The sequence below is a fragment of the Pteropus alecto genome, unplaced genomic scaffold, assembly GCF_000325575.1.
Source record: "Pteropus alecto unplaced genomic scaffold, ASM32557v1 scaffold7, whole genome shotgun sequence".
In the NCBI taxonomy this organism is placed as follows: Eukaryota; Metazoa; Chordata; class Mammalia; order Chiroptera; family Pteropodidae; genus Pteropus; species Pteropus alecto.
In genome coordinates this window covers 45,682,430-45,701,810 of record NW_006494614.1, presented here as the reverse complement: position 1 = coordinate 45,701,810, position 19,381 = coordinate 45,682,430, and the positions used below count along the sequence as shown (strand labels likewise).

At 37.7% G+C, this 19,381-nt stretch overlaps 1 protein-coding gene across 1 annotated transcript in view; it reads right to left on the bottom strand.

Moving 5' to 3' along the window:
• PAAF1 (proteasomal ATPase associated factor 1) overlaps positions 1 to 19,381 on the bottom strand; it is a 35,415-nt gene that overhangs the window by 3,903 nt on the left and 12,131 nt on the right. The window contains exons 5-10 of the mRNA XM_006926605.3: positions 17,256 to 17,354; positions 16,450 to 16,600; positions 8,957 to 9,151; positions 6,609 to 6,700; positions 5,136 to 5,251; positions 3,456 to 3,538 (exon numbers count right to left, since the gene is read on the bottom strand). Of these exons, the coding sequence (XP_006926667.1) occupies positions 3,456 to 3,538; positions 5,136 to 5,251; positions 6,609 to 6,700; positions 8,957 to 9,151; positions 16,450 to 16,600; positions 17,256 to 17,354 (736 nt within the window). The remainder of the gene's footprint in view (positions 1 to 3,455; positions 3,539 to 5,135; positions 5,252 to 6,608; positions 6,701 to 8,956; positions 9,152 to 16,449; positions 16,601 to 17,255; positions 17,355 to 19,381) is intronic.

The following is a 19,381-nucleotide window of genomic DNA, read 5'->3' as shown; positions in this document are numbered from 1 at the left end:
GCACCTGGTCTTCCTAGGTGGTCTCCCATCCAAATACTAACCAGGCCCAACCCTGCTTAGCTTCCGAGGTCAGACACTGGGCTTGTTCAGGGTGGCATGGCTATAGACTATGGACCGTGGCTCCACTGGGGCGTGAACCCAGGACCTTCTGCGTGTAAAGCAGACATGCTAACCGCTACACTATGGAACCATGTCCATCAAAATCTCATTTTAAACCAGAGTGAGAAACCAATCACAATCTTTTATTTCTCATCATTATTATTTCAGCAAGGAAAAGTGATATCTACTATTGAGTTTCTTTTCTCTCCTCTCAAAAAATGATCACTATAGCCCTTCTTCTGCACTTATTTCTATATGCAAAACTTATCTACCTGATAAGCCCCAGCTCTAATTCCATTCTCTCTAGGAAGCCATTTCTAACCAACCCATAGAGTAAACCCTTTCTTCATCAATCTCTTGTAACATTTATTATTCCTTGTCACTTCAACATATATTTCCCTGTAGCATAATTTTACTTTTTGTAAGTGTTTGCCTTGTCAATGGATCATGGCAAGGAACGCTTTTTAGGAGGGTTTATAGGGTATGAGGTAGTAACATGAGTAAAATGAAATTATCATTTATAAAATGTCTACTTTATGTCAAGTACTCTGCATATTTTATCTCTAAGAAAATTGAGGCTTAGAAAAGTGGTTTATCAAAGGTCACAGTATTATTATTTTAAACCATATAACTTATTTTTTATAAATAAAAAATGGTCTTATATTATGAATTTAATGATTAAATCTAATAGTAAGTGAAGAAGTGAGGATTTAAACTCATTGATTAGGTTGTTGGTTTAGGTTTAAAATCTATGCTTTTTCTACGTCATGCTGCTACTCAATAAAATAACGGCCATGTAGGAGGTCAGTGCTAGAGCTATGGATTCCAATCATTAATTGTTAAAACCGTGAGAACAGTGAGTCCATGAGGAAGCATGGAGAAGAAAAGATAAGAGGACAAATGCTGAACTCAGGAAATATCTTTGGTTTAGGGATGGCAACAATAGTAGGAATAGCAACAGGATTCAAGTACAACAAATAATTTGAGGACCTACAGTATACCATGACTCACATTAGGTACTTATAAATATAAGCTATTGAAACCAGGGGAAAGAACAGTAAATGAAGAAAGAGAATAACCAGGAGATTAATTGGTATCACTTAGGTCAAAGGAGCTAACAGTTTTAAGAAGGAAATAACAGTAACAGACTTCGTTATCACTAAGAGTCATGAAAAATGAAAAATATGTACTCACTCATTCAACAAACATTTGCTGAGATTCTTCAGTTCTGTGCAAGAACTGGGGTAACACAGATGAAGACATGGTACCAGCCCTCAAGGAAATTTAAGGACTAGTGGACACAACAGGCTTGTACACATAAAAGGCCACACTGGCTCTATCTAGTAAGAAGCTCATTATTTGTGGCCTTCAAGAAGGTAGTTTGAGCAGAGGGTAGGGGATGGAGGCCAGAATGCAGAGATCTCAAGGGAAGAGTGTGGCATGGCAAGCAAAGGGCATCAAAGAAAAAAGATCACAATGAGTGATGGCAATAGTATCGAGAGAAGCTGTCACAAGCTTATGCCAGCTGTTCTCTTAAAGCTCTACAAGGAATACTGCTACATCACCAAACTGATGCCAAGACATGGGAGAGAAAGAGAGACTGAGAGAGAGTGAGTATGGAGAGCTAGAAATTCAGGTCTACAGAGTCCTGATTACTCTTTGCTATGGTCTGGAAATCCTGAAAGAGAAGGGCTAAAGAAATAAGATACCGGTTTTGACAGGGATGAAGGGTACCTACCTATATCATAGAGATGGCCACGGAAATCCAGACACTATTAGCTGCCTACTCATCTATTTCCCTGCCCTTCTCCTGACTGACAGAATCCCAAATTGTTTCCATTAATAGGTGACACGTGGGATGAATTTTGATTAACCCAACCTAATTATGGCAATTCCATTCCCCTTGTCAGTGACTGTTTCAGGCATGGGCATGTATTATAATCTGGCCTATGAGGTACGTTTGCTGGGCTGCTCCTGAGGAATTATCCTGATTCTTAAAAAGGATAACAAGATCAACTGTTACATGAGGATGAGAGCTGCTGTCTTCCACTGTGACCATGAGGGAAGAAGTCAACATGCTAGGGAGCAGAGCCCCCAAAAATGAGAAAATTTGGGTTCTTGATTTTATTTCTTTTTCCTTGCAAAAGCTTTTATTTTTTTTAATTAAAAAATTTGTGTTTTAGAATAGTTTTAGGTTTGCAGAAAAGTTATAAAGATAGTCCACAAAGTTCTCATATAGCCCTCATCTAGCTCTTGGTGAAACTAGATTTCACTAGTCTTTAATGTCCTGGATCCAATTCAGGATACCACATTGATTTAGCTGTCACGTTGATTTAGCTAATCTCTTCTACTGACTTTGTTTTCTAATCTCTAAATTAATCTAACCGGAAACCACCATAAACCTGAACTTCTTGTTAAGTGAGGCAATACACTTTCCTAATTATTGAAGCCATTTTCAGTTGGGTGCTCTGTTACTAACAGCCAAAAACATCCTGATACACTGAAATATTCAGGTAAGGTGGTCCTTCCAGGCCATACAGTCCAGGCCTCTCACCTACGACATTCCTATAAGGAGTCACAGTGTCTCTTAATGGACACCTTGTTCCATGCATTTACCCCAACCCCACTCCCAAACTCCATTCCAAGTACCTTGTCTTGGCTACATCAAGGTACTCATTTTACCTAGATTATGTATGTTGAGTTTTAAACATGGAACCTACTGCATAGTAGGCACCTAGTAAATGACAGATTCCCCCCTTTTTGCTCCCTTCCTTCATCTATGACTTTGCACACACTATAGCTTTGGCCTTCAATGTTCACCTTTACATTTCCAGCTGGTAAAATACTCATTGGCTTACATGTCACCTGGTCCACAAAGATGTCCCTGCAGCACTCCTACCACTAGAGTTAGCTGTTCTCCATGTTCCCATATAGTTTACTGCTGTAGTACTTTATCAAATTGTACTCAATCACATGTCTATATGTCTGTCTGCCTTAGTAACTATGAGTTCCTTTAGGGCACAGACTATAACTGATTCATTATTGAATCCTCGATGTTTTGCAATAACAGCCAATACATTCACTCTACCAATGTTTCTTGAGCACCAACTACACAGTGGGCACTGAGCTAAATGCTGGAGATAACACGATGAATAAGGCACAGTCACAATTCTCAAGGAGCTTGGACTGGAGGTGACCAACGGTTACCATGTAGGGTGATAAACACTATGTGATAGCGCAATATGCCAAAGAATTATGGAGAACTATGCCTCTAGCTCAGCCATAGACCAGGCATTTAAATCTATATTTAATTGAACTATAGGGAACCATCTCTCTCCACTGGCCCCTGGACTCACCTTGGCTAGCAATGAATCCGTCTCTGAAATTCAGCACAGAGAGAACACGTGCTCCTGATCTGTGGATGACTTGTACTGGAACCCTAGGATTCAGAGTAAAAGGGGCAATTTTTTTTTTTCAAAAGAAATGCTTGACTATATTAACATATAGTACTAACCCATAACAAATAGGACATAGGTAGGAAGGGAGTAAACATTCATGTGGTTTCTTTACTGCAAAATCCTTAAATGACAGATCAAGATAATCCACTGAAAAACATCTTGGAATAAATCTAAACAGTCTCTACACATGTCATTGGGCTGAATGAACTTGGTAACCCACAATATCTCCAGTTTTCAGGGTGGGCTGACAAGGGTTTAAGGTAACAATGTTAACAATATGTTAATCTTTTTACTTATAGACAGAATTAAGACAGTTGTGAAATATTAAAATTGTCAGGACTCTGTAAAACAAAACGGAAAGATGAGGGAAAACTGATTTAATATATATGGTAAGAGTGATTTAATATATAAGTATTATATATTTTATAATAGTGATCAGAGATTCTCTATCTCCAAGGAGCCAAAAACAAGTACAAAAGTTAAGTAACTTAAATTAGGGAAGAAAAGGTATAAACTAGTCATTCTTTAGCTAGAATTTCTTCCCTGCTCTTGGAATAAAATCCAAACTCCTTAGGACAGTATATAAGTCCTTTCGAAGCAAACTCTTGTTTTCCTGTCTGGCATCAATTCTCACCAAGGCCTCACCTTCAGGGTACACACTTGTCATATGAAACTACTCAGAGATCCCTGAAAGTGCCACATGTTCACATGCCTTCATGCTTGTCTATATGCTACTCTACCTAGGGCAGGACCCTCTCTTCCTAACTTGGTAGCTTCTACTGGACAAGATGCAATTCAAGCCTCATCCTCTTGGAGAACAGTCTCACTTTCTTTCCTCTCCTTGGTGCTTCCTCAAATTCCTAAACCTTATCAGACCACTGATCACACTGCATCACAAGTCTTTTATTTGTCCATCATTACTATTAGACTACAAGTTCCTCAAAGGCAGAGTATGTATCTTTTATTTTTGCTTTTCAGTGAGCTGCACAAAGCCTGGTGCCCACAGAAACCATTCGACAAATTAGTTGAACAAAGGAAGGAAATAGAAGGAGGAAGGGATAGGACTGTAGAAATTGTTAAATCCTAGGACAGAAAAGTTGTGTGATTCTATCTGGATATTTTAAAGTCCAGAATAAGACGTGTCTTAGATAGGTTATGATCAAAGCTAAATAAAGAACCAGAGCTGGCTGACTTAAACTTGGAAAATGATTAATCTTAGGCCAACCAAGATCTAATACTATGGAGAAAATTACTGAGCTCCTTAAATGTTCTACAAAATCATTTTAAAATCATTTTTTGTTAAAATCATTTTAACAAAATCATTTAATGTTAGTTCATTATTATTAAGCTTAACTTCCAAAGCAATCACTACAATAGGACAATCATGAATCAAATTACCTTTTAACATGATTCCAGGAATAAGAACAATCAGACAATTCACACTGGAAAACCTTTATAAATGAAAAAATATACCCTTGATTCAATAGTCATCTATATGCTAGGCTAAATCAATGTTAAAGCCAATAAAAATTTCCACTCTGTAGAAGACCTGCATCATGTAAATGAATGGGGTCCCACCTTGGACTCCTCACGTCCAGCTGATAAATATTTCCATCTTGTGTCCCAGCCAATAGCAAGAAGCCAGAGAGAAAAGTACAGCAGTTGAAGGCATCTGAGCCAATAAAGAGGAATACCTGGGAACAAGCAGGAGACAAAAATGTTGTTTAAAACTTAATTTATTTCTAGGAATAAACAGGCACCATGAAAAGGAAAATTTTACTATTTTTAGAGATATTTTCTTTCTTCTCACTTTAAGCACTCTTCATCTAAACTAAGCAGTCACCAACAACTGAAGAAGAAGCACATTCAGGATTTCAAGACCCTGAGGTTGGCTGAAGACTTAAGCAGTTTATATAATACCAAACTTTGAGGTAGCAGTTTTCAAACTACTAGCTCTCGACTCACAGGATCCTCAACACCAAAAAACCTTCTTTTCCCTCTTTTCATTACAACCCTCCATTTGAGAAACAATTGCAATTCACATATTTAAGATTTGTTTCATGTCACTTCTAACCACCTTTTGAAGAGAGGTACTTTGTCTTAAATAAAATGGCAATTTAAAGAATCACAATTCTCCTAATGTACTTTAAAAAAGCAATTATCAGATATTTATTTATTCCTTACTGTTAGCTCAAATTGATCATTTCTCCCTTAAATGTTCTAAAAAGAAAAGGAAAAAACAAAACTAAACAAAGCCCCTGATTTCCCTTCAGATGTAAAAGCCAGCATGGAAATTCAGAGTGCAAGGACCGTAATAAAAAAAAGTGAAATTCCTGGAACAAACTTTGAAAATGGAAACACCACCGGCACAATGAAGTAACAAAATTAAATTAAAACACAAAGCCTATGGTCAAACCAAATCATTGAAGTTATTTGGGTAATGATGATAGGAGCTGGAAGGAAATTTTAAAAATCTAATCCCAGGGACCTAAGAGTTTAATTAAGAATGCAGTATTTCCAGCAAAATCTCAGAAGATAAAGGAAGAAATTTCAAAGTAATTCTTCTATAAAAGACATTCTGGGCATTAATTAATCAAGAGCCCTAGGTGCATGTGTCTTTGACTCAGAATTTTTTCACATCACCTTAGAGGCATAAGGGAATCTATACAACCTCATCATTTTACATACAGCACATGAAGACCCAGAAGGAAAGTGACTTAATAAAGGTCACAAAGCAGTAGAACATTTAATCCTCAATATATAGCCTTATAAGTCCTACTAGGCCCAGTCTAGTGACCAGGAAACTGAGGCTCAGAGAGGTTAAGTAACCTGTCCAATGTCATAGCCATTAAGTGGAAGAACTAGGATTTAAATGTTGCCTTTATTCCAAATCTCATGCTTTTAATCACTATACTGTACTGCCTCTCACTCATGAAGCTTCCTCAAAAAGTGAACACAGTAGACAAGTAGAAATGTTTCCAAAATGGTTTTCCAAAAATCAGAGCAACCCAGGTTGCCCCAGAGTTCAAAGGTCTTAGAGAAGCCACTTGCCGGCTGCCTGCTCTGTAGTCCCAAGCACTGAAGCTTCTTATCTTCTCGGGCCAACAGCAGCATTTTCGATTCTGTTCCAACCTCCCGTTCACCTGCATAACAGATAAACTATATAAATAATGGGCGAGGCTAATCAGCTGCCAATACCCAGAAATCACAGATACTGAAGCCCGTTTATTGAATTATTCTGTTAGTGATTCACTCACTAATTAAAAAAGCATTTATTATGTTCTATATCTTGACTGCGGTATTGTTTGTATGACTGTACACATTTGTCAAAACTCACATAACTGTTCAGTTAAAAAGGGTGACTTTACTTTATATAAAACATACTTCAACAAACCCAACTGAAATATATTATTATTCAGTCCTTTGTAATGTAACAAGATACCATACTAGAAGCAGGGATACAATGCTGAACAAAACAGTCTCTGCCCTCAAGGATCTTATGGTCTGGAAGAAATGAAATTTATTCATTCACTAAATATTTATTGAGGGTGTACTATGTATCAGACATTTTTCTAGGTGCTGAGGAAATAGTGATGTACAAACAGACAAGGTCCTTACTCTTCCAGATTCTAGTGGAAATAGGAAATAGTGGAATAAGTAAATAAACAAGTAGGATACTTTATGATGAGTTCTATAAAGGAAATAAAACAGGAAAATATGATCAAAAGTGAACAGTGGGAGGATTGGGTGGGGGAAGGTCACTTTAAATTTAAACTTCAACTTTAAAAAGGCTCTGTGGAAGCCACATTTTAACTGAGACCTGAATGGTAAACAGAAACCAGACATGTGAAGAGTTTCTAGAAGTACTGGGTGGCAGAGTCTGCTGTGCTGAAAGAACAAACAGAAGGCCTGTGGCTGGAACACAGTGGGCCTGGCAGGGGTGGTATGACATGAAGCGAGAGAGAACTGTAAGGGTCAGAAAGTGTAAGGTTTTGTGATAAGCCATGGTAAAGGGGTTAGAATTTTAATATATATATAAAAGGAGGCCAGTGGAGAGTAGGGTCAAAGAACAGTGACATGATTTATGTTTTCTAAATCAGCGGTTCCCAACCTTTTTGTCACCAGAGATTGGTGCTCCTATGAGAATCTAATGCCTGATGATCTATGGAGCTGAGGAGGTGATGTTAGCGCTGGGAAGCAGCTACATACACAGATGAAGCTTTGCTTGCTCACTCGCCCGTCACTCACCTCCTGCTGTGCAGGCCAGTTCGTAACAAGCCATGGACTGGTACTGGTCTATGGCCTGGGGGTGGGGAGCCCAGTTCTAAATGACCACAGTGGTTGCTCTGAGGAGAATGGGTTATAGAAGAGTATAAGCAACAGATGATGACAGATTGGCCAGAATGCTGGCAGGAAGGAAAATGGGAGGGAGAGGATGAGGTGAAAAATTAGAAAAACTTTGAAGGTAGAGATGACAGGCTTTGCTGATATGGGACATAAGGAAAAGTAGAGGTACATCGTGAATGAATCTCAGACTTTGGGCTTGAGCAAATGGGAAGGTGGAGAAAAAGAGATTTGGGGTGGGGGAAAATCATATATTCCATGTTAAATAAGGTAAGTTTGGACTATCTATTAGACATCTAACTAGAGTCTAAAACTCAGGTGAGAGGTCTACACTTTAGATATACTTTTGGAAATCGCCAGCTTACGTACAATACTTAAAGCCATTGATCATCTAGGGAAAAAATGTAGTTATAGTTGAGGGCCCTCCAATATTTAAAAGTAGACTAAAGGAGACATAAAAGGAGACTAAGAAGCAGCAGCCAGAGAGACAGGAAGAAAAGCCGTGTAGTGTGGTATCACAGAAGCTAAGAAAGTAAAGTGTCCTGACAGGAGGAGCTGACTATGTTGAAGCCTGTTGAAAATTGGGAAAGACAAACATAGAACAGTAATACTAGATCAGGCAACATAGAGTCACTGGTGACTCTACCCTACTTCCCATTCTTCCTGTTCTTATCTGTTCACCTCGAACCCATACTTCAAGGTTCAAGTCAACTTCTTTTGTGACACCTTTCTCACCTACACTAACCTAAAACACTCTCTTCTTCCAAGAATCACTAAGTTATTTAAGCCAAAATTTTAATGTTCCCTGTTTTATAGGCATTAGTCTCATCTAAATTAGATTGTAGTTACTCAAATGCAGTAACTATGACATATAGTTTCTTTGTAGATTCCTAAGCAAAAGAAACAGTATAGGTTTTCAATAAATATTAATCTTACGGTGAAATAGAAATATCAGATACAGAGCAGGAAAGAATGAGGAAGAAAAGGAGAAACTAATGCAAACACTAAAGGGGCCTAAGGAAACAAAATAAGCTCACTTATCATTATCAACTTACTAGGCATTTGCTCAGGGGAGCCAAGGTTTATGGAGTTGTCAGCAGCACCTACAGCCACTCCATTGATGGAAGAACCACAGTCTGCAATGACTCCCAGACAGGCTGAGCGGCCGCAATCCCAAAGTCGCACTGTCCCGTCTCGAGAACCAGATACCACATTCCTCCCCCGATCAACAATGGCTGTATCAAGGATACCTGGCAAGAGAAAAAAAAAAAAGACCCAAGATAAAGTAGGTAACAGAGGAACTATAAGGGCAGAGAAGACAGATCCGCATAAATACTTTCATTCCTTCACATTTACTGAGTATGTACTACATGCTGGGCATGTTCAAGTGCTAGAAGAACAGAAATAAATAGAATAGAGTCCCTGTTTCCCAATGGTTCAAAGACTAGCTATGAGACACAAAGAAGCAGCAGCTCTGGATTTAATTTTTAGTAGAGTAGTGATTTTCAAGTTTTTATTTTGGCTTTAAAATCTGTTTTTTTAAACAAAAATTAAGTGGACTTTTTATAGAGTAACATTTGAAAATCACCGTCTTAAAAGATCCTGCTGCTTCCATTGAGAAATAACTGAAAGGATTAGTCTCCTCAGCTTAAAAAAAGAATGTGACTTCTGGTCTGGCCGAGATGGAGTAGCTTCATTCATTCCAAGTCCTTCTCCTTACAACTTAAAAAACCTGGACATAACAAGCATAGGAAGACTGAAAGATGGAAAGAGGATGGCAGACCAACTAGGGACCTCAAGACTTGAGGAACGACAGGACAATGAGTTCCCTGATTTCCTTACTGCCTCCCATATATCCTAGACAGGACAATGAAGAAAGTTACAACACCCGATTAAAAAAACAAACAAAACAAACAAACAAAACAGGCACAGTTAAAACAACCCTGAAGAAAACCCTGTTGCCCCCAGGCCAAAGACTGGGAATTTTTTATGGAGTTGTCAGCAGCACCTACAGCCACTCCATTGATGGAAGAACCACAGTCTGCAATGACTCCCAGACAGGCTGAGCGGCCGCAATCCCAAAGTCGCACTGTCCCGTCTCGAGAACCAGATACCACATTCCTCCCCCGATCAACAATGGCTGTATCAAGGATACCTGGCAAGAGAAAAAAAAAAAAGACCCAAGATAAAGTAGGTAACAGAGGAACTATAAGGGCAGAGAAGACAGATCCGCATAAATACTTTCATTCCTTCACATTTACTGAGTATGTACTACATGCTGGGCATGTTCAAGTGCTAGAAGAACAGAAATAAATAGAATAGAGTCCCTGTTTCCCAATGGTTCAAAGACTAGCTATGAGACACAAAGAAGCAGCAGCTCTGGATTTAATTTTTAGTAGAGTAGTGATTTTCAAGTTTTTATTTTGGCTTTAAAATCTGTTTTTTTAAACAAAAATTAAGTGGACTTTTTATAGAGTAACATTTGAAAATCACCGTCTTAAAAGATCCTGCTGCTTCCATTGAGAAATAACTGAAAGGATTAGTCTCCTCAGCTTAAAAAAAGAATGTGACTTCTGGTCTGGCCGAGATGGAGTAGCTTCATTCATTCCAAGTCCTTCTCCTTACAACTTAAAAAACCTGGACATAACAAGCATAGGAAGACTGAAAGATGGAAAGAGGATGGCAGACCAACTAGGGACCTCAAGACTTGAGGAACGACAGGACAATGAGTTCCCTGATTTCCTTACTGCCTCCCATATATCCTAGACAGGACAATGAAGAAAGTTACAACACCCGATTAAAAAAACAAACAAAACAAACAAACAAAACAGGCACAGTTAAAACAACCCTGAAGAAAACCCTGTTGCCCCCAGGCAAAAGACTGGGAAAAGAGTGGCTTGTTAAAACAGAAAATCTTTTTTGGCAGTATCCACCTCATTCAAACAGCAACAGGAAAACTTCTATCTCCCCCTCACCCAAAGTTTCAGTGGGGCTGAACAAGAAGTGATCTTCTAACCCAGCCCCCATGGAAGGAGGCAGCACTCCAGTTACCCAACTCAGTGATACTGACCAGGCCCAGTGGGGTACTGGCAGCTGGGTCCAGAGGTAAGCTAAGCCTATACCGCCACCTGACAGCAACAGGTAGAAGAAAGAGGTAGAATGAGGTAGTGGGAAGTAGCACTCCACTTTCTCCAACCCCTCCCCTGCTAGTCAGCAGGATTTTTAACCCACTTGGAAGCAAGGAAGTCGTGCAAGTTGAGGTAGTGTAAGTTGGTGCTCCACTTTCACCAGAAAGGTATCAGCAGGGCTGAGGGGATGCTGAGCTTCCACCTCGCATGTTTGCAAAGTGGAAGTGTGAGCTAGTGCTCCACTTTTGCCAGAGTGGCGTTAGAGGAGCCCGGCAGGAAGCTGAGCATACACATCTACCAGGCCCAGAACCATACCTAGCAATACTGCCTGCTAAAAAAGATTAAATAACATCCAGAGTATTATAATGTCCAAAATGTCCACAGATTTTATAATTTTTGAAGCCTTCTATTACCTGTTATCTGAATATTTGTTACGGCCCTGGCCTCAGCATAAAAAGATAGAGGAAGTCATGGACATAAAGAGTTACAACACAATGTTTGTTATATGTGTGGTAACACAGAACTGTACAGAAAGGGAGGTATCCCAACCCTATGGTGATTCAGGCAGGGCTGTTACTTGTTTTATTAAAACCCATTTACTGATCCTATTACAGGTGCCCAATAAATACTTACAGCTTGACAAATAAGAGTACCTGACTAAAAATCACCTAGCAAATTAGTGATCTTTGGCTAGCTCCCCATTCTTCTGAATATGAGATGACTTCAGATATACAAACCTTGACAAAAACTCCACAGCAACTCAATGTAAGGTACAAATCATTGGTGACCTATGCAGTTAACCACATGCCTCAACTCTTACTGGAACAGAAACAGATGACTTTACAAAAATGCCACAGACTGAAAAAGCAGCCAATTTAGGGCCTGTTGGAGAAAATATGAGAAAATTCAGGTGGGACCTAATCTCAGTATAAGTTTCCATATATACTTTATTTAAAATAAAAATTAAATCCAATTTATATAGCTGACGATAGTTGTTAGAAAAATAAAATGTAATCCTCCCAATTATACATCCACTGGATGAAGGCCATAGAGTCCCTGTTTCCCAATGGTTCAAAGACTAGCTGTGAGACACAAAGAAGCTACAGATAAGATTTTAAAATAGCCTTCCTCTCAGAAACAGATGTAAGGAGATAACATGTTCTGCTATTTTGTTTCTTATTTACAACATTATTTTGTAACTGTAAAGTATTTTGAGTTTAAAAAATCTACCTTTCCACTCTATCTCCATGACACGTTCAGCATAACTAGAAAAGGATCTTAGATCTTTTAAAAATCCTAAAGACTCATCAATAGGAACATTAGGAAGGGCCTCCAGCTCTTATTAAGCAATCAAAGATCCGTTTATGTCTTTATTAGGAAACTGCAACAGCTACTTTAAAATGTTATTGAGTTCCATGAAAGTGATATAAGCTTTTTAAAAAAATAGTTCTGATAAGTATGTACCTGAGACAGGATGGTACAGTTGTGTTTAGGAAGCTGTGACTGGTATTACCTGCGCATAAATTTCAAGTAACACTAAAGAGCTGACATCTAGAATGTTTTCCTTTTCTATAAAAGTAAAGTGAAAAATTCTTACCCCTTCTCTAATAAAATGTCACTCACAATATAATGGCATCAAGTGTGGGTCTTTTCACTCTTAGATGACAAGAATAAAAGAAAGAGGAGCCCTACAAAAGCAAGAACTTCTGAGGAATTACTTTAGAATGAAGCTATGAAAGTAGCAGGAATATCTTTTTAAGAAAATCGGCCATAACTAAGACCTACCAGAAACCATACAGGCTTTAGAGATCAAACCAAACAGATACAAGTCCTCAACATACAAGCCAAGAGGAAAAAGCATTTGCCTTCAAGAAAAGATTCAGCCAACTCACATATAAACATTCTAGCCAAAGTCTGGGAAATAGGAATAACATTAGATGAATCTATGACTAAAATAAGTACTAGTAAGAAAGGGAGCAAGTTTCATATTTCTAGCCATGTTTTTAACAAGTTTACTAAAATTATCTAGTTTATTATATTAAGCTCTTTTAACGTTGCTAGGGAGCACTGTATATGTACATGAGAAAAGTAATGACTATGACTCAGATCTCAGAAAAGAATGAAGCTTGAAGCACCTACTCTTACTTGAAGACATCATATCCTATTTCCAAGAAAGTGTATAAGAGTTTGAAAATAATGGCCTAAGAGCTGAAAATGCGACCTGGTCTTTTAAAATTAATACTGGAAGCATTAAGCAAGCCAGGGAATTAATTAAGCTAACAAAAGGTTATCTTTTACAATAGATCTTTACACAGAGCTACTTTATTAGTGTCCTAATGGTTCTTTGCAATAAGCATCAGGCTATGTTCTATCCAGTCTTCCTGGTATTTTCTTTTTTATCTTGCTTGCCCAGACTTACCTTAGGCAACAAAAGACCACGTTCACTTTCAACACTATCTTTCCTACCTTGGTGAGCGAAAAACTCAATCAACTGACATGGTATTTCATGTAGTTTCAATGTTTCCATATCTTATGACAAAGAATTAGGACAAATCTTATGACAAATTCATAGGATTATGAATATATACCTCCAAAACACCAACCTTAACTAATCTGGGCAATTTAAAAACTTAAACTGATTAAAGTACACTTTAGTGCTACTTAGTAAACTCATATATTACAAACACCAAAGTATTTTTAGTTTATCTAAAATCTTTCACTGCAAAGATTTAAAAATATACACAAATCTCACCTCTGCTTGTTAATTAAGAATACACTAATCCTTTTAGTATATATAAAATATGCATCTAAAAGTATTAGGAAAGACCAATTACATATTAACTAGGATATCTGTTTCTATTGGAAAATGTCTATTAGAAGTTACGATTTCTACTAGAAATAACAATTTATGCTTTTCATATTTGACAAGTATGTTAAAATACCACAAGGCTCACCCTTCCTGGAAGAGATTAAAATTTAATTTAATATTTTATATGAACATTTATTACGTACTTATTATATACTAGGGACTATGCTAAATTCTTCATATATACCACCTCATTTAATATTAGTATCCCCATTTTACATGAGTTAAGGCTCAGAAAAGTTAAGCAATTTTCCAATGTCACACAGATTATAAGTGAAAAAACTGAGATTTAATTTTAATTTACAAAGATTTGTATGTCTCCAAATCCCATGCTAACTACTCTATTATACTGCCTCCATTACTATCATGTTTTCATATAATGGAAGCATTAAGCAAGCCAGGGAATTAATTAAGCTAACAAAAGGTTATCTTTTACAACAGATCTTTACACAGAGCTACTTTATTAGTGTCCTAATGGTTCTTTGCAATAAGCATCAGGCTATGTTCTATCCAGTCTTCCTGGTATTTTCTTTTATATCTTGCTTGCCAAGACTTACCCTAGGCAACAAAAGACCACGTTCACTTTCAACACTATCTTTTGCTTCTCTTATTTGGTTACTACTTGTGAAAACACTAAAGATCACAAATGCAGGTAATACAGTAAGTCCTCACTTAACATTGCCTAGTTTCTGCAACTTTAAGCAAAATGAGGTATAATGAAACTAATTTTACTACAGGCTAATATAAGTAATAGTTAAGTTCCTATGGAACCTCATCAATGTTATAATAAAACATTGAGCGAAAGGACATTATTTGAAGACCTGCTGAATTCTTTATTGTTTTTTATTTGGTTCATGGATTTCTCTAATAAAATGCTTCAAAATCTCGTAACTAAAGAGATTCTAGAAAAAGAGCCACACAAAGCGACTTGGAAGTCATTTGGTTCAAGACAGTAATCTATATGCTACTAAGCTATCAGAGATTAATCTTGATTTTTGCTCTGTATTGCAGGAGAATGGACAGCTCCAACTTACTGGAGAGCAGCATTCAAGACCTGACAGACATCAGCCTGGATCTGACTTCGTCATTCCTCCTATAGTTTATCATTTCTGTTCAATCTAATAAAAACCTTCCTTTCAAGAAAGAAAAAAGTCAAGGTTGATATACTCTGGAGAAGTTCCCCACCCACTCTAGGACTTTCTCACAAAGCCAAAAGAATGGAAAAACTATATGAATAAAAGCTTAAATCAGATTAACGAACATTCTATAATCCACTCTAAGTAAGTGACACACACATGTATTCTTAAGGAAACCAGAAGAACGCTGGGAGACTTAGGATTCATATGAAGGGCACAATCAATAATCGCAGTAATCAAAGGTATCTGTCATAAATTGAGTGAGGGTACACTGGCACTGAATATGCATCCTGTTAAGTTCAACATGCACAGTCATGCCTCGCTCCACTGTAAAGTTCTCCCGTGCCTCACACATTCAGAAGGATGGCCAAGTCTGAGGTGACTCCCTCAGCATTCCTCTAGACTCCTTTGGCTCCTGGACTCCCCAACAGTGCAGGCTACTTCGACTCACACTTGTCGGTTCTTCAGGCTGAATGTGAAGAAAGCTCCAAATATCCTTTCTATTCCCTCTCAATGCACTCACTAGTCTTAGAAGTAAACCATTTATCTGCTAAGGTTAACATGTGTTTGCTAGATGATCTGTATGTAATCTAACAAACCATTATAAAGAAATTTTAAAACTTAGAACAATCTCTACATACAAGTTATTTATAATATAGTCAGCTACATAAGGCAAAAACATTGGCTTAAATACCATAAGCATAGGGCAATACATAATTAATTCCCACATGAGTAGTATAGATAATGTGTATTACGGTTCCAAAGAAGGGATCAAGTTAAGGAATTATTTGAGGATGTTATGAAATTTTCAAAAATATCCAAACTCGTAAGATAAGAATAACATTATTTATCACCTTTTTAACACTGCAATTAAGGATAAAACATCACTACATTACATTTTTTTTCCCCAACAAACCAAGCAATCAGTTACAAAAGGAACCACAACCTGATATCAACTGGTTATATGGTCAAACCATTTTAAAAATCTGAACTGTGATTTAAATCCATGAGAATCAACGGTCAGTACCATACTCTAACTCTGATGTCTGATGATGCAGCCATTTGCCATCAAGCTTTTACCATTACCTCAGCCAAAGGACCAGTAATGAGAAAATGTGGGCACACCTCTCTAACTTTTTTTCTAAGCACACAAGTAGATGATCTCCTGAGGAGGATTTTTTTTTCACTTTTCAGTTGTGAATAACAACTATCTGTGTAAGGCAGTTAGTTCTAGATAGCAATAACAAGAATGGGTAACAAAGGAATTTCTAATCCTTGGGGAAACAGCAGCTCATTTAAATGGCCAGTTGAATGAATTATTTCTATTTTGGTGGAAAACAAGCTTCTGTTTCTATCTTTTTACTGATTCATCTTTGGGAATCATTAGAGAAGTCTTCTGGAGAAATCATCCTTCATACCTCCTTTGTGACCTTTGAAGGTTACCACGCAGCTAGCATCTTCAGCTGACCAGATCTTCAACTGGGCATCCATTCCCCCACTCAGAACCACAAGGCCTGATGGGAAAAACCTGCAACAATTCACATCAAACACATGTCCTTCCAATACTCTCTGGAAAAACAAAAGAAAATTCCATGCTAGTTCTCCTGTTCATCCTTTGATGTTCTCTAACCCTCCATATCCTTGGTCCCTTAAATAAAATATCTACATGCTATATCCACATGCTGGGTCTGAAACTGAGGAGTTCTAAAGGATCTCTATAGCTCATTTGTCCACCAGGTAATGTTCTAAGAGCTGTGGGCTCCCTTTCCAGCACTGGCTACAGAGATTGTGGATTTGAATGCCACAGCTTTCACAGCCATCCCTAAGTCTAGTTCCACATATAAAAAGCTGAAGAGGCTTGAGGACTCTTATTCACCTCTTCTTAAAATCCTCTGTATAGTTGAGGGGCTCAGTTATAAACTCGGTGTAACAGCCTAGCTACTCTGTCTTAGAAACCAATTACTGAAGGCAGTTCTTACCAAGGGACCACCCACTTAAGACAGTTACTAGGCTGGCTCCTCCACTGTTCTAGTCCCAATTTGTTCTAGCAAATCACCAAGCTTGAGGATGTTTCTTAGATTAGCATATAAAAGAACAAAGATTCACTGAAGTACAGTGGCACTACATTTTTAGAATAGGCTACTCTTCTTTCCATGACCCAGTCTAAGGTTTCTTAGACCACCCTTCATGTACAAGACTCTAAAAGTATATCCAAAGCCTTTACTCGGAGCTCTCCATTGGAAGCCTGCCAGATCTTCATGGTCCCATCAGCACTAGAAGACACACCAAGGCCTCCACCACTGGAAATGTCCAGGCATGTTATCTGTTCAAAATATAAAACCACCAGTGTTACAAATAATGAAAAGCTCATCTTCCCTTGATATATGGTATAAACCTCCTCTGTTTCATACTCCTCTAAGACTTCTTCAAGCCTATGCTTCCCAACACTAAGGATATGTTTCATGTGAAAGCTGCCTTACTATCACCAATCTCTCAATGAGGCTAGAGCCAATACCTTCTATTTCTCAAAACAAAAAGATATTCTTATAATCATCTATAGTCTCCTGCTTCCGCTAAAAAGTTTTCTCTATCCTCATATCATTTCCATATTTTACATCTTTTGTTATTTTATTTTAAAATTAAGATATTTGTTTGAATTCTTAGGAACCCACTTACACAAAAGACAGTCTTCCAAGATGTACCGGAAGGATTCAAAGAAAAGCAAAGATGCTTCCAATTTACATTTTCACATTCTCTCTGTAAAATCCTCATTATGTGCATGTGCATATTTCAGAACAAGTAAAAGAGAATTCCCAGTTTCAATATAAGCAATCTCTTCATGCATTAGCAATGATCAGACTGCCAAGTCTCTTTCATATACATACATGCATACATAATCCTTTTTATTAAAAAACACCCAGCTGCAAAAATTCCAGAAACGTAGGATTGAGATATATAATCCAAGACATATTTCCAGCAATAATAATTCCCATGTGACATAATTATTAAGAAAAAAGTAGAGGCTTTGGCTTTACTTATCCAACCTTTCATTTTACTTCATTCTATGCCATTTAAGCCATAAGGAATAAGGTTGGCAAGAAATATCAACCCTAACACTTTCTGAGACCTTTTCTTCTTTATTTTGGTTCCTCAGAATAAACTGTTAATTGTGGATCCTTTAATTTTAAGGATTCTTATTTATGTCACATTTTATCATTTATAAAATATTTTCAAATATATTATATCATTTGATCCACATAACAATCCCATTTTACTCCTGGCTTCCCATGCATTGCTGGGCATTGGGGACACAGAAGTAAATTTGACAGAGCCCTGCCTTCACATTCTAGTGTAGAAGACATATCTCTCAGATCTACTTTTCTTTTCCAAGACCACTGCTCCCACTATAATCCTGGGTCTTAAGTCTGACTACTTGTACTGTCAATCCTTTCAACTCTATGTCTAGCTCCCCAATTATGTGATGAGCTCTGTAAGTGTAAGAACCACGTACAGCACTTTCTTACACAAATCACAGGCATGGTAATTACTCAACAAATACCAAATGACAGCAGTTTGAGAAGAAGGATGAAGTACCTCATCAATACTAGATAGGAAAGTAAAGCCATCTGACCTATACCAACAAGACCAACTACTGTCCTCATTCGCAGGGTCTTAGAAATGACATATTTAAACACTTTCCTACTCACTCTGAAATCAATTTAATCCCTGCAGCAACATAGCTCAACCTCTTTCCCAATTCAAGTGGCATCTATCCAACTGCCCACTAGGAATCTACCTTTGGCTTTATAGTGGAGATCTCAAACTTCACATATCCAAACCAGAACTCTTATTTCGCCCTGTATAAACCTATACAACTGGTAAATGGCATCACAGTTTACCCACTTCTCAGGCCACAATTTTTGGAATTATCCCAACTCCTCATTTTCTCTCACATATCATATTCAAGTCATTAGCAAATCCTGTCTGGCCCCATACCCACAGAATGTAAGCTCTACACCACAGTTTTATTCATTGCTATAGCCCCAGAGCCCAGAAGAGTACTGGAATATAGTAGGTAATTAATAAGTGCATGAATCATCTAATAATGAGCTCAAATAAGAGAAAAGGAAAATAAGATAGAGAAAAAGGGCACAATTGGTCATTTGGAAAAAATAACCTACTTTTCAAAAGGTAAGTGGTTTTCCCAACTCCCCCAAGGAGTTCATCACTTCTCCAGTAGTCTTCTGCACTATGTTCATATAGTGTAGTGGCTTTGAACCAGGGGCAAATTTGCTTCCTAGAGGACATCTAGCATTGTCTGGAAACATTTTTAGTTGTTATAACTGGGGG